The 16,275-nt window shown below is 42.3% G+C and overlaps 1 protein-coding gene across 4 annotated transcripts in view; it reads left to right on the top strand.

The window, feature by feature from the left end:
* SLC23A2 (solute carrier family 23 member 2) overlaps positions 1-7,537 on the top strand; it is a 90,069-nt gene extending 82,532 nt beyond the window's left edge. For 3 of the 4 annotated variants that reach the window (XM_088151873.1, XM_007427099.4, XM_025165973.2), the window contains exon 16: positions 713-7,537. In XM_088151873.1, coding sequence (XP_088007999.1) covers positions 713-945 — 233 coding nt within the window. In that variant the 3' untranslated portion in view covers positions 946-7,537. The remainder of the gene's footprint in view (positions 1-712) is intronic. The other variant, XR_015798112.1, reaches the window with a different exon arrangement.
* The last annotated feature ends 8,738 nt before the right edge of the window (positions 7,538-16,275 follow it).

Raw genomic sequence — 16,275 nt, 5'->3', positions numbered from 1 at the left:
CGCCATTCCCTCACCCCCCGATCAGGTTGGCCCCAACTGTGCAGCTGTGTTCCTAGGTATGGGGGTCGGACGGGCAGTTGGAGCCCTGAAGTGGTTATCGTAATTGTTGACTGAGTGGTTTTCACCTTGGCTGCTGGTTATTTATTTCATGTTGTCATTGCTTTTGTTTTTAACTGCTGTTCATGGTGAGATGGGCAGCCCTATAAATTGCATAAATAAAAATAAAGTCCACAGGATCTTGCAGCTTTCATGAGAATGACAAAAGCAGCGTTGTGCCAGAGTGTGTGTGCAATCTTCTCCCTGTCTGACACCCCCCACCCGGCCGGGTGTTGCCGTGGGTCCTGTTTTATAGGAAGCAAATAACCAGTTGGCATGGGGAGGGGGGGTTGCTTCCTGTGTACAGAGAGAAGGGCTGCTTCCATGTGTTCTCTGTGCATACCCTTTGGTGGTGGTGGGGGGGCACATGTAGACCTTCGTGCTTCTGGTTCTGCCTTGGGCCTGTGGTATCAAAAGTCTGGTGCTCCTCCTGGGTGGAGCGTCCTTTTCCAGCATCCCTGCCAGCACATCAGTGCGGGGAGCAGGACCAGCAACTCCAATCTCTCATCTCCCCCCCCCTCCCCATTTCAGCTACACATGGAGGAAGCCCTGAAAGGAGCTTGTGTCTTGTTCACATCTTGATGTTGTCCTTCCGCCCTTTTTTTAAAAAATCCAGGAAGCCCAGAGGAAAGAGGAATCCGGAAATGGAAGAAGGGAGCAGGCAAGGGCAGTAAATCCCTTGAAGGCCTCGAAAGCTACGATTTACCTTTTGGCATGGAAATTATCAAGAAGTACAAATGCTTCAGTTTCCTACCCATCAGCCCCACCTTCCTTGGCTACACATGGAAAAGCTTCAGGAAAAGTAGTAACTGCGGGACTTCAGAGGACAACTCGGAGGCCACTGTATAGCCCTTGCTGAAACCTCAGTCTTCTAGCTGTAGTAACAGACCCTTGTGCAGTTTCTTGCTATTTTATTGTATGGTATTGTATTGTATTTTTATTTTATTTTTATTTTATTTTATTTTATTTTGTATATTTGCATTTTAAATTCTGGAACCAGAGCTGAGACAGGTGATAAAAATAGCTTTCCCTATTGTAGACGGTGATAGCAATCTATAATGTCTCTCTACAGTTACGTGGTATTAGTTTGGACCTTTAAAAAACTTTGGGGATTAGATATTTTTATTTTCAGCAAAACTGCTTTCCCTTAAAAACAATCCCGATAAGATTGGGAAATAGCATGTATGTAGCAGCACTCAGGCGGGCTGAATTTGTCCTGTTTACAGGTTCTACATTCCATTTATTTTGTAAGCCTGCGTAACCTTAACCCAAACCCTGCATAAGTCACTTCTATTATTCTGGCAAATTATTGTAGCAGAGCCTATTATGTTAAATCGGGATCGGCAGTTTTCCAGAGGGGGCGGCAGGGCAGAGTGTGCTCCCATGACTAGCTGGAAGATTGCAGGTGATACCACAGGAAGAGAGCAGGCATCAGAAGATGGGAGAAGGAAATGTCACTCCTTTTTCGACCTTCAGCCTCCCTGCTCCTTGCAGTGAAAATTCAGAATCAGAATGAGTGAAATCTTGTGGCGTGATCTCAGCCCACATTTGGCTTTTTTTTTAAAGTTTGGAAGTTGGAATAATTTCTTTTCTTTGCCACCGCCTCCCATTCTTGAACTAAGCAGTGCTTTCAATGTTTTCCAGTATGGCTGCAGGGATAATGGAGGCTTTGCATGGACTCCTGCCCTGAATGCACTAAGAGAGAGCCAGGGAGCTTCCTGTTCCTGGTACCACTGGGGTAGAGAAGGGGCATAGTGGTGGGGGCATTTGAAGAGGGCTGTCATCAGATTGTTTATCCTTAAACTGACAGAATGCCCAAGCAGAAAGGCTGCACAGCACATCAGATTTGATTCCAAAAAAACTCTGCTTTGGGGTGCAAAGAGGCACCAGTGTGGCCCTCGTAAAGCAACGGTCTTCTTTCCCCAGGATGGCGTGGCAGCTGCCAAGGGCGGACAGGGGCTACGTTCCCAACTCCCGGGTGCTCTGGGACACCTTTTCGGCCTTGCTGCTGAAATGCTTCACAGCTTCACTGTGAAGCAGTAAAGTCACTTCGTCTCCAGGCCTCTCTGTTTTCAGACGTTTTTGCCAGTCCCCAAAGTAACCAACAGTTAATAATGCCTGTTCCCGCTTTTTCCAGATGGAACCCAGGGTCCGTTTTCAGGATGGGAGAGACGCTATGCATGGCATTGCTGTCTGCCAAATAGCTTAACGGGTATTGGGGTGCCTCTGTGGGCCCTGTTCAGTCTCTTCATGTTTTCTTTTCCTGAACTGATCTTGGCTCTGATATTGTGCAGCTGTTGATACCATTGTAAGAATTTATTCCTATTTAATGTTCTCACTATAACAGTTTAGTTTGTAGATACAGGTGAGGTTAGCTTTTCTTGCTCTTTTTTCCCCAAAGGCGGCCCCCCAGTTGTTTTGTTTTTGTAAAAAAGAAAAGGAAAAAAAAAGCTGTGGAGAGATTTATCAGAGAGGCATTAGTGTTCCGGGTTTTTTAAGGCCAGTATGCTCTGACCCGCTGCTCACATGTTGTATGTCATTGTGTTTAAAGCAAATACTGCAGACTGTTGGTTGGCTGCTCAAGAATGGCTACTGGAGAGGAGGCTGAAGAGGTTTCAGAAGGATGTAAGAAGCTTGAATGGATCAGTATTGAATGGTGCAGAGCAGAAACAGGTCAGCGGACGGTAGCCACCTCATGCCCTTTCTGTAGTCATTCCCCATCGAGAGCATTTCTCTTCTCTGATATTTTCTCAGAGAGCTTTCAGTAGTTTGCTTCCTTAGAATCAAGCCAGCCAGGAAGTAGAATGGCCTCTCTTTTAATTATAAAAAAAGATTAGATCAGAACTTGTGCTCAGTTCCTCGAAAACAAGACCTCCTTTGGCTTGCTGAGGCCTAGGACCTTCTCTGCAGGAAGTCCCCTTGGATTTATCTGGACCCCTTTCCAAGAAAAGCTGAATAGGAAGGATTGCAGCACAAAGCTTATTTGCAGAGGAGTTGATGCAACTGAATGTAGCAACAGGTTTTAAATTAGTTGAGAACAGTGTTTCTCAACCTTGGCAACTTGAAGATGTGTGGACTTCAACTCCCAGAATTCCCCAGCCAACATGGCTGGCTGGGGAATTCTGGGAGCTGAAGTCCACACATCTTCAAGTTGCCAAGGTTGAGAAACACTGGTTTAGAAGGACCAAACTGCATGTTTAGTTTTTCCCTTGTATTGAGGTGCAACCAAAGACAGAAGGGTGGAAAGAACAGCTGCCGTGTGTTGGTGGTAGTTGTAATCCTCTAAAATGCCAAAGCCCATTCCTTTTGCGCACATTACAGAAGTGAAAAGTTGTACAGCCATAATAGTGGCAGAATGTAATATATTCTGATTTTGGTCCTAGTCTCTTTTATTGTCTTCTCCTTTGATGCTTTGCTAAAGCAAACCCAAATGCCCCTTGATTAGGAAGCGATGCTATTTTCCAGCCGTGCACATTTGTTTCAATAGGCTTGCCCATGAGTAAGAGTGTGTAGTAAATAAGAAACACAGCTACCATGCCCACTGCTGGTGAGACGTGTATTTTGAGCACTGCAATACCAAATAACAACTGCGGCACGATGCAAACCTTAGTTTCAGTTATTGGCTTTGGAATTCCACTTCAAATGAAATTATGATCTTAAGAGCCTATTACACAAAAACAAGGAAGAGGCAACTCCATTCGACCTACTCCTATCGTGAAAGACACAAATTCTTGCTTTTCTGAGACTCCCTCAGAATGTAGTGCGAATGGCCTAGAAATAGTATATTAATCTTAGCTAATTCAGTTGTAGGAGCTGCGCCAGCAGGACCGCAAGCTGCAGGAAATGCTTGGGATGCACAACATTTACAGTGGCAATCTGATTTGCTCAACGATGCAGTCGCTAAATTCGTGAGGGAACCCAGGCCATTTCGAATAAGTGGTTTTAATGTAAGAAGGCACTCTGTTTACCCCACAAAAGCAACCGGAAAAGGGCACTCTGCCTGCTGCTGTAGCTTCCCGTGTAAGATTTGGAGGGGGTCCGTTGCAGTATTGATGGCGCCTAGACCGAAACTCCCAGAAGGTTCAGCGTTTCTGCAGCTGCAGGGACAGAAGGAAAGCAAATGTCAGTCCTCAGAGACTTGGTTTGGTTTTTTAAACTTAGCCTCTTTTTGGGAGAGTTGGTAGCTAAAGCGCGCAAAGGGTTTGGCTGGAAGCGCTTCCTGTTCCGCGGAATGATGAGGCGGCAGCAGATGTCTTAGCCAGGGAAGGGACTGTTTCTGTGCGTCTTTTTATTCGTTTGTTTGTAAAGTGCTGCATGAATCTGAGCTGCTTATTGATGGGCTTTAAATGCTGTGTCCTGAGCTGAACGTAAGAATCAAGAGCAGGAATCCCTAAATCCATTTACTTAGGAGAAAGCCTGAAATCAATGGATATTCCTTTGGAATTGATGTGTGAGGTAGGGTGTAAGATGTCTCTATGTATTTTAGCTGGAAAAAAGTAGAAGCAAGACACACTGAATTGTGTCTTTGTGCACAGCTACCTGGCTCTCAGCCATCTGCGTGAGAGAATGTTGTGTGCAGAGAATGTGTAATGGAAGGGAAAATTTATTTCGTTTAACTTAAAAGAAATATTAATGACAGGAACACTGCTATGTCATGTTGAGGATGTAAAAACAAATATTCAGAACAAAATCATTTGAAAGCTTTTGTTTTTAAAGTATCATGACTTATTTGTTAAATTAAGTATTTTGACAAAGATGTTTGAATGTGTTTTATAAAATGATGCCTCTTGAATTTATATTTAATTGTTAATTTTATCCATGAATAACAAAATGTATTAATCAGAATAAGCTGTATCAGGGAAAAAAAGGTTTTTAAATTTACACAGTTTGTTTTACACCATTTAATACTGACTTTCAGTGTGACAACTTTGTACATGAACATTGCAGTATTTTGTTTCCATAAACTTAAAAAGAAAAAACAAATAAAACCAACACCCAACAAGTGACATTTCCACCTAGGATAATAAATATCAGACTTCCTGGGTGGGAGTGATAATGATTGTCATGACAGTGTCATGTGATAAATTTATTTCATTGACAAATTGCTAGCAATTGTGTATACTTTATTTACCCCTGTTTATATAGTATCCTTAAATGAAGATAGAGGACTTCTTGGTCATTCCCTCCTGAGAACATGGTACTGGCAACGTAGTTCAGTACTTGTAACAAATGCTTTGGAACGCAGAGCTGGTCCAGATACAAGGCAAGATATGTGACCATCTCAGGTAGTGATTTTTGATCTTGACTACCATTTAGGGTAGAGATCCGGAACTGCTGGCCAAGCAGGAACAATCAGAATCCTCCTTATGCAGGCCTCATTTGAAGGGAATGAGAGTTGCCATGATTTTGGCTCAACTCCCATTGATTCACTGTGGCTCGTGTAGGAGAACATCCCCAATGGATTGGACCACATCTTAATACGGGTGCATATTATTTTTGGGATTATCCGCCTCAAGCACCCAGATATCTTGTGCCAACTCTGTTGATTAACAAAAAATATTAACCAGATGCAAAGATTAAGCAGTCAGACCAAAACACATCAACTTCTTGCTGGTGGCACAAACCACTCTTAAGCTTCTATCGTCTATGAAATGCTGGTATAAATATCAGGCTGTTTCCATGTTACAGCTGAAATGTTGGGCAACTTCCAGCTTGTGTGACCTTGGCCTTTTCTGTCGCTTCTGAGCTCCTCTTTGCTTTCAGTCCAGTTCTCACCATGTCAACTGTAGGTTACCTTCCTGTGAGGCAGATGGGAACAGGTCAGAGCGTCCTGTTCAGAAACGGGTTGTTTAGAGCAGTATTTCTTAACCTCAGCAACTTTAGGAAGTGGGGACTTCGATGCCCAGCATACTGGCTGGGGAAGTCCACCCTTCTTAAAGTCGCTGAGGTTGAGAAACACTGATTTAGAGCATTGGTAGAAACTGAGCCCATCTTACTTGCTAAAACAAATATTCTGTATTAATGTGCTCTCTCGAAGCAGCAGTCCTGGAAATGCTGGTTAGGCTGTGTGCACCTGCCTGCAGGTTTGGTTCATCCCTGAACAGATTTTCAAAAAGCCATCAGGATTTCAGGACCCATTTGTTTCTCCCAGGTAATTCCTCTCTCCCCAGGGCCTCTTCCCAGGAGGCTGTCTTTGTCTTAATAGACACCTTTCCCCAGCCTAGTGCTGATTCTCAGGAAGTTCAGTCACACTCAAAAACATCTGGAACAATTGTTTGGTGAGATACTTGCCCCAAGGACCCCAGAGCCCTTCCAGAAATCACAGGGGAAACATATCGAGAGGGATCCTGTTAACCTATGTAATGGCTTTCATTTAACTGTAATTCAATAGAACTGTTACTTGGGCCCCAATCCATTTTGGAAGGGAAGCCCTTGGCATTCCACACCAAGGCCAGGTAACCCTGAAGCCTGAAGTAGTTGCCCCCCCCCACCCCCCCAGCTGTAAAGCGGACAGCCATTCGTCGCTTGCCATCCGATGCATGCCTGCATTCCGGAGTGATGCAATCCATCTCTGTGTGACAGACCAGCACAAAAGGAGCTTTTTTTAAAAAAATTGTTTTTTTCCAGTGGCCTTCTTGAACAAAATAACCAATCCTTAAAACCACCAGAAGGTGGTATTAGGGGCAATTCTCTGTAGAAAATAGGGGCTTTGTTTTTGCTTTGCATGGTGCCTGTTGCATATCTAGAGAACCTCGTTGAAAAGTTTCTTAACTGGCCTGGACGGAGGTTAGCAGACGGGGGTTGCCTTCTGCAGCACGTTTCCTTCGTCCTTCGCTGTGTGAGGAGGCCACGTGCTAGCCAGTATTTCGCTTCTGCCCGTTGGTCTCTGCCATGCTGGGCTGCTTTTAAGTATTGAGAACTCATCTCCAGCAATATCCAAAGCACTCCTGTTCTGTTAAGATTTCATTGTGGCTGTGATTAGTCATTTATACATATTTGATAGCAGAAAATTAATTACCTTGTGTATTGTCCAGCATCTATTCAAGTAAACCATCTTGCTGCTGATTCAAACTAGAGTGCATTTTTCCCTTTTTTCCCCCTCTGTTCATAACAACTTTTGCTGTAACAAACTCTTAACTGTTTTTTAGACAGTGGGAATAAATCTCTTTTCATGAGTTTTCTGTGAATGACCTTAGCTACACAATCTCATGTTACATACCAAGTTGGGTTTTTTCTTTGAGGTGTGTAGTTCTTTTATTGAAATTTTTATGGATTTTGTTCCGTTTTCTTTTATTTTTCCTAACAATTGCTTTATTAAACGTTGAAATATTTAAAAATATGTAATATTTGGACCAGATGTTGTGAATAATAGTAGATAAAAGCTATTTTATTCTGTATTTTTAAAAGCTGTTCAGTATAAATAAAAGGTGACATAGATGCAACTTTGTAACTGGAGTGTGGTGATAATTTTGCAAATACACAAACCATTAGATCCAACCAGTTGTTTCATTGCCTAAAGCTTTATTGCTCCAAAAATGCTGAGAAAAAAAATGCAAACCTTAACATTTTGGACCCACTCAGTATTGACAACTCAGAGGGATGCAAAAGAGATGTTGGCTATGCTTGCACTCCTGATCTATGAGAAAAAGTAAAAGTTTCTCCTCTGAAAGAGATTTGAAAAGCAAGTTGTTTTTTCTTAAGCAAATTAAATGACAGTAAAAAAAATATGATCTTTCAGTGGTACACCAGTGCTAAACTATGGCTATGATGTATTGAATAAACCGCAGTTGGCTGGATTGACACAACACATTAAGACAAAACTAGTCAATAACATGGTGGCGTATTGTGATGTGTGAATCAAGGCTCTGTCTCGATGTAGTAGAAACAGAGACTTGATCCACACATCACAATATGTTTTACTTTAAGTAGGTCATCCTTGGGTTGATTACATGGTTACAACAATGCCATTTACTTGGCAGCAATATGGAAGTGGTTTGCCATGGCCTAGAGCCTGGGTATTCCTTGGCAGTCTTTCATCCAGATAAATGGGACCTTTTGACTGCAGTACCTTGGACAGCTACATCTGGAGACTGCCTGAATGAGGTTTTCTGTGGGCAGGAGAAATCGCCTTCTCAGCCTGGCACGCTTTCCGTGGGTTGGGCCACCCTTCCCAGAATTCCAGGCCAACTGGCAAAATTATCAGAGATTCTGAAATTGGCAGCCCCATCAAATCTGGGGAATGCCTTTGGAGAATGTTTTGGCAGAAGTCCATTCTGTCACAGCTGAATTTCTATCTCTGAAATACCTCTGATTCCCACAGTTCACACACTTTGGACCTCCACTGGTCTCTGTTACTCAGCAATCATTATATTAGCTTTAAGATGTTGTTAAGCTTTGAACCTGCTGAACAAGTAGAACTTAAAACAGGAATTTTCTATCCGTTGCCTTTAGGAACAATCCTAAATTGAATTCCCTGAAAGCAATCCAAGCAACTCACCTTGGTTTCACACCGGAGGTATACGATGAGTGAGCCTGGATTATACTTTATACGGCACTATTAATGTCCATGGTGTTTGGCATGCTTTGTGCCAACTTAGCCACAGTGGTTCAACTGAACAAACCATGCTTGGTATGTGAACTCAGCCAGTGTATTGCATTGTTTTGCCAACCAAACTAGAATCCTGTATAAAGGGAAATTAAAAAGAGAGGCAAATAAAGAAAAGAGGCAAGAATATAATCCCTACATTTTAAAAGCCCACCAAAATAAATCAGTCCTATCAAGCTAACTCACGGTAGGTAGGTAGGTAGGTAGGTAGGAAGGAAGGAAGCCAGGAAGGAAGGAAGCCAGGAAGGAAGGAAGGACTCAATTCTTCAGAATAAGCTAGATAGCAATAATTAAACCTCTTTCCTGTTTGCGGTTTTCCATTAGTAATCCTGCAAAGGGCAATTCCCTTCTGGCTATTCTTGCTCCAACATCAACTGAAGGCCAGTCAGGGTGTGTGCAGGCCAGGGGGCAGGAGCATTGAAGCCCTTCTGTCTTACAAGCATCTCACCTAAAGGGTGGGGCTTCAATTGCATGGTCCTGGCTGCCAATCTTGACTTTTTCGACCACCCCCAGGAACCCCTGTGCCCAGTTGAAGGGGCAAAAATGGTGCTCTTCAGCCACGCATAACAGCCTGTTTCATCGTCTGGCTTGGGAAAGGACCCATTATTTCTGAGACTGCTGTATTGAGTAGGAGATGTTGATAAGGAGATGGCAAGCCACTTTTCACAAGAGAAGGACTGCATGGCCTTGAGATGAATTCAATTCAATTGGAGCATCACTGAATGCATTTTCCCTCTATAATGTGCTATAAAAGTTGACAGATGTACATATTTTATATGTTTAATTCTTCTTAAGGAGTTTGGGGATGATTGTGGTTCAGGGTTGGGTACCTCATGCTTAGAGAAAGGCAGAAAAAAATAATCTGACAAGCAAGTAATTCAAATGTCACTGGAAAAGAAGTTTGCATTTTCCCCCCTTTCTTTTGCAGAATGTATGCTGTAGGATTTTTCCTTTCAGTTTGACAGTCATGGGGAGGGCCAGAAGAGCCATAAAGAGAGTAAAGTGAGCACAACTACTTGACATTCATGGCCAGCTGCTTCTCTGGCTTATGACATTTCAGCAGGCACACAACTGCTTTTAACCAAACCCTAAGGACTAAAAATCAGTCCTTTAAAATAACAAAGCTATGAGACACAGAGGGCTGAATTTGCAGAATCACACCCTGTACCCTTGGAGAAATCTCAGTCCAAAGGAAGCCGTTGCACATTTGATTTCTGAGAGTTTCTGGAGGGAAGCTGAAAAATAGCTCACCCAAAGCTCATCCTTTGCTTCACAGTTCAGTGGAGATTTGAGTGTGTAACTTTAATGGTTCCTGCACCACTTTGGATTAAATATACCCATATGTGCAAGATGTGAGTTTTCACAGCTGGAAAACACATTGATTCAACTCAACCCCAATTCATGTCCCTCCCTTTTCCAGTTACTCTGTTATATGGCGCACATTCACACATACTTGGGTGCATCAGTGGGATCCATTCCACTACTTAATATCCTTCCATTTGGCCATTATATGTTTTGCATCTGGAGTGTGAGTCAGAAGCCTGCGTGAAGTTGGTGAAGTGCAGGAAATAGCATGTTGGCTTGCAAGGTGATCTCTAGATTAAAGATCTAGATTAAAGATAACACGAAGGTAGTCTGTTCTTGTGGAGTTGGTGAATGCATGCAAGGAAGCAAAAGTGATGGCTTAATCATGACATGTATGCCTGCAAGAATGAATTAGTGTAATATTGGGTATTATGGGTGTGCAAATGAAAGTAGGAATCCACAGGATCGTGATTGTTGCATGTAAGTGGTGATCGTGAAAGTAGCAGAGAAAAGTTGTGCAACGTTCTGAATGAATGCAGTTGAGGGGGAAATTATTTTGCTAAGTATACAGATGGATGTATGGGAAGAAGGCAAGAGTATATAGAATGCGGGATGGAGGCTATTTGTAATCTGAAGAATGAATGCGAATGGGGAGAATGTCTTTAGAGAAAGGTCCGATTTGAATATGTGGTTTGAGTCTAAGTATTCATACATGCATGACAGAAGAATGAATATAAATCTAAAAGCATGACTGATTTAATTGTTTATGATGGAAGAGAGAATTAATGAAGAATATAGGGTGATGAGAGGTTCTGAATGGGGGATAGCCCACTTTTTGTAGTGTCAGAAAAAATGGGCATCATAGGAAATAAGTGGAAAAAAATGAGTGAAAATAGAATGACTGCAGGAAGTACAAATCCTGTATGAAAAAAGAATTAGACAAAAGATTAATATCTAAAAGAAAGAATGGAAAGGGGATATAAGGAAAGAGAATGTAGAAGGTGTTATAAAAGTGAAAAGAATGATGTTACTGAGTGCCAAGAAATATGTAAAGGCTGCTTGGGGAATGTAATAATATGGTGCAAAAAGGAGGGCAAGAGATAAATATTGTATAAAGGGCATAGTGAGGAAAAATAATTGCGAAGAATGTAGTCAAAGACAGCAAGGAAGTGTTAGGATTAAAGGCAGAGAAAATGCAGAACAATTTTGATGTAAATTTTAAAAAGCTGTTCTGAACATGGCTGAAGAGAGTTAAAGCAAGGAGCCTCCAGTGGAGTGAAATGGAATTTGAAATAAAAGTGATGAAATGATTTGGGATGAAACTGAAGGGAGGAAATGTTGAAGGAGCCTTTGAGAGATTTGCAAGGGAATGAAGTGGTAGGAGTGGAACTGAGTGGAAATGAATGCTGGAGGCATTAGCATCCAAGAAAGAAAGAACGAAAAGAAAAATAATACATGCTATTGAGAATGTTGAAAAATTATCAGGCTGCAGGTGTAAATGACATCATTGGTGAATGTTAAAATATGGGTGTAGTGTACTTATGGAAAGGCTTTGCAACTTCTTTTACAGGTGTGCTACTATTGTTCCCCATTCAAAGGCAAAGGTAACAAGAGCGAGTGCAAAAACCACACAGGGATTTGCTTGTTAAGTGTGCCTGGAAGGTGTTTTGGCAGAATTAGGAGCAAAATTGGGAAATGCAGTGCAGCTTTGTGTCAGGCAGGGGGTGCGCAGACCAGATTTTTCCTTCATTTTGAACATTAAGTATGTGAGATTGTCCCTTTGCTGGTTTAGAGAAAGCCTAGGATAGCAAATGGGCTTGAATGATGGAATGGGTTGCACAAATACCGAGCTGGTGCTGCTTGCTGAATATTAGAGGGTATATGATGGAGTTAAAGCAGGTGGAGAATAAATGGAATGCTAAGCGAATGGTTCAGTTTTGAGCAGAAAGTAAGAGAAGGCTGTGTGATGTCCCCTTGCTTGTTTAATGGATTTATAGATAAATATAGAAGCAAGCTTGGGTGATGACACTGATACAGGATATGAATGCATATATATGCAGGTGTAATGGTCTGTGGGAATGACCTTGGGAGACAAGAGGAAGAGCTGCAACCGAGACAACGGTCCGATAAATGAAATTTGAGTCTGAAGGAGGAGGGGTGGCAAGCGACTCAGAAGAGACCTTCCCTAGTTTCTTGGGCTGTAAAGGCAAAGGGGGAGAGATGTACTTTCAGACTTGCAAGATTCTGTTACTGTAACCTTACAATAAAGATAGAGCTAGTACTCCTGGGTGTGCTTCTTGTCTGGACTACCTCGCAAGGCTGACATCAATCTTGCAAGTTTCTTACTCTCTTCCTAAGAGAGGCAGAAGATCCCCCTTGGAGTTTTAGGAATGGCTTCCGATCCCCAGGGAACTCCTCCTTCTACCCAGCACCTAGCAGCAGCGTTGTCGCAACACTAGCAGCAAGTAGATGTACAAGTGACAATTTGCAGAATGCCATGATACAAGTAACATAATAGCTGGGACAGAATTTTCCTCCTGTCTCCCAAGGTCATTCCCACAGACCATTACGGCAGGTGGCTGTCAGATCCCCTTCCTTTCAGCCTAGACTAGAAATAGTGAATCCCTGGAACAAGAATAGCCCTGAATAGCCCTGCTCTTGAATAGCCCTGCTTAACTATGTATTAGAAAATAAGGTTAAGTTGGGAACCCAAGAATTCCAGTGAGTACCTCACTTTCAGATGAGACAACTTTATAAAAGACAACATATGGTGGCAAAACTGGAGGGTGAGGAGAGACGTGCAACTTTTGTGTGAAAGTGGAACTGAGTGCATGTGTTCACTGTTTGGGCAACTGCTGTTCCTTTTATCAGTGTGCGAAATAACTCTCATATGATACCGGTGGGTTGAGAACCTGAATAATCTGCACTGAATGTTAGTCTGTATCATGCCATGAAGAGTATGGATTGGAATATTAATGAATCAAAGACCAGGGCAATTGTGTTTGATAGGAAAAATAAACAATGACAAGTTATACATACAGTAAAAAGGCAAAGACCTAAAATAGGTAGGTGAATTTGTGTATTGTGGTAAAGTGTTTACCAAAGGCAGGAAAATGGATGGAGAAATTTTAAGATGCACAAATGCCATTAGAAAAGCAATGGGAAGTTTGTATTCTGTTGTGAGGAATGCTTGTCAAAACAAGCAAAAATTAATGTGTTAACAACAGGTTTTGGTCCACTTTGTTAATGGATGGAAGAGTTGGTTATGTCAAAGAGGAAGATGAAAGTAAGTTGAATGTAGCGGAATAAATTTTAAGAAATGTGTGTGGTAAAACAAAAAGACTTTGAAGAAGCAGGATATGAAGAGTATTGACACTTCTGAACTTCGGTATTAGAGAAGACTCCTGAGAAGACCATGAACAGCAGAGAAAACCAACAAACGGATCATCAAACAAATCAACCCAGACTTCTCCCTTGAGGCAAAAATGACCAGGCTCCAATGATCTACTTTGGACTTTGAAGACCCAGCTCTCTGGAGAAGCTTCGAATGCTGGGAAAGGTGGAAGGAAAGAGAAGAAGAGGACAACCAGCAGCAAAGTGGATGGACTCAGTTGTAGCAGTGATGGGTGCACTGTTGGAAGACCTGAAGGACCAGGTTGGGGGACAGATCATCCTGGAGAAAATCTATCTCCGTGGTCACTAGGAGTCAAAAACGACTTGATCGCACATAATCAAAACAAAAAAATGGATGAAGGACGAATGGGTGCTGAATGAAGGCAGACCGAATGCAAGAGCGAATGACCACAACCGAGGGGGATTGGCTCCACAGAGAGAACGGATGAGCATCATACTGCAAAACAAGTGAATGGGCTGAGAGGAATGGAAGACTGAGAAGGCTGTGGTTGGGTGGAGTTGACAAGATTATGAAAAAGAGGTGAGACGTTTATAAAATGAAAGGCTATATATGAAGCTTACATGGATGTGGTAGAAATGAGTGGTTTGCAAGGAGAAAACAGTATGGAGAGGTATAATGAAAGGTGTTTGTGTCAGCCAGGTACGGCAATGTTTCCTTTTTGCAACTTCATGTCCTGAATTTCTTTGGCTTCCTAAATCTGGGCCCTGCATGAAGTTGGTTACCCCCAGTTGTAATATATAGGGGCTTCGCTTGATTCTGGCTTAGCGTGTGCCTGAATTTTGCCACAGTGAATTGTAATCCGTTTTATGGCTTTGCTGGCATGCGGGCCCAGTGAATTGTGCTTTATTCAAGAAACCATTTAAGCCCTCACGTTGCACAAAGCGTGATCCCTGTATTTGGGATCTACCTGGCAGGTAATTTGGTGGCCAAAGTAGGTGTCCTAGTATTATGTGAAAATAGCTGGTACCTGTTTTTTAAAATGTAAAAACAATTTTGGGACCTGTTTAGCAGGCTGATCTTTCCAACTTCACACACTTAACAAAATTATGCACTTTTCAACTGTTGCTAACCAAAGGTGAGCTTGTCCTTTAACAATTATTGAGTAATTGACATAATAGCGTCCTCCAAGGCCAATTTGTTGTTTTAATTTTTCCTTTTCTTGCCAACCTCTGAATTATGCAAGGACTGGGGGCACGTCCTAAGAAACTGCCTAGGACTGGTTTTCAGAAGTCATAATAATTTAGCTTGCCCCTTGGAAGCCGTAACAATAGAAGAAACTTGCCCAAATAGAGTTATGTGAATATTTAATATTATGCTGCCCAGAGGAAGCGCAATTAATTACAATCAGAAAGCAACCCTTAGTGGAAAAAAATAAGCAAGGGATTTTAGTGGCAGGCAATTAGACACTTGATATCAACAGCAGACTGCAAGCCTGTGAATGATTTCTGAATGTTTTGCAAAAATGCACGTGTCAGTTTCCAAGATGTGCAAAATCCACATTAAGACAGGAGCACAAGATTTAGAAACCTAGTTCTTCTTCCTGGGAATACCTTAAACTCTGTTCTATCAAAGCAGCAGCAGTGATTTTCAAATGTGCATTATGGAATATCAGAGAAAGTGAAACGTGCTGAAGCATGCTTAAGCCAATCAATCATAGTATCTTGATTTTATAATAATCTCTAGCATGTCCCCATGCAACTGTTCAGCCTCCTAAGAACTGGAGTATTGCATAAAGGTCTTAGAAGTGTTTTCCAGTTACCCCACTGTTATAGTCTGGTGAAATGGGGGTATTTCTTCCCCAGCACAAGCTCTTGCCACAGATACAATGGTGACAATTTGGAAGTACACGTGGCACTAAGCTGTAGCATGCTTTGCTTTTGAGTCACTCTCCAGTTTGCATAACACACTGAATCACACGCTAGCCAGCTGGATGTATTTGTAGGATTCGCCACCTTTCCTTCAAGAGCAAAGGCAGCATATGTCATTCTTCCTCCCGTTTTTCTTTACAACAACCCTGCGAAGTAGGCAGGCTTAAAGTCCCCGCAGAGTTTCCGTGGCTGAAGGGAGACCTGAAACGAGGTTTCCTTGGTGCCAGGCCACCAACTTCACCACTTCATCCACCTAGGTCTCATTTTAACTACATTTTAACCAAGTGTGTTATGCAAAGCTGACCCCTGTCATTTATTTGTTTCTAATTGTTTTTAATATTTTTAATGTTTGCTTTTAACAGTTTGTCTCTGCTGTACACCACCCAGAGTCATGCTTGTGAGATGGGTGGCTACATATATTTGCTAAATACGTTTAAAAAAAAAAGATTCAGTGTGTCTTCTGAGTCCTGAAAATTGGTTTGAATAAACTATAGTTCAGTGTTGTCCAAATCCAGCCACTGTGGTTTGTAAACTATAGTTTACAGCTCAGCATGTTGTGTGAAGCCATACAAATGTGGCTCAGAAAACAAACCCTGGTTAAATTACCTGATTCAGGGAATGTGCAAAGCCGATCTAAACCTGAGGTTGGATATATAACTGACCAGGAGGGGCTGTTTTGAGAAACAAATGTCATCATAGGTTGGGGTCACCCAGCATACCAAGGCATGTATAACCATGGTTTGTTGATAAACCACATTTGGATCCAGCAACAATCCAAGCCAAAACTCAAATCAAGCACAGGGTGATTGGGTGTGTTGGGTGAACCAGGCTCAGGGGTGTAACACCAGCCACAATGGCTGTCAATGGGAGGCAGCCCGATCAGAGGGGTTGTGGGCACACCTTCCTCACTCAAGGACCGAAGTTCAGCTGCAGAAGATCTGGATTCAGATGCCGCACCTCCACTCGGGAAAGACATGAGGGGCAAG

This window comes from Python bivittatus, unplaced genomic scaffold, assembly GCF_059951505.1.
Source record: "Python bivittatus isolate LINGU-HERP-01145 unplaced genomic scaffold, Pbiv_v1 ctg000680_np1212, whole genome shotgun sequence".
Taxonomy (NCBI): domain Eukaryota; kingdom Metazoa; phylum Chordata; class Lepidosauria; order Squamata; family Pythonidae; genus Python; species Python bivittatus.
Note: the sequence above shows the minus strand (reverse complement) of the source record. Positions and strands in the feature narration are given on the sequence as shown.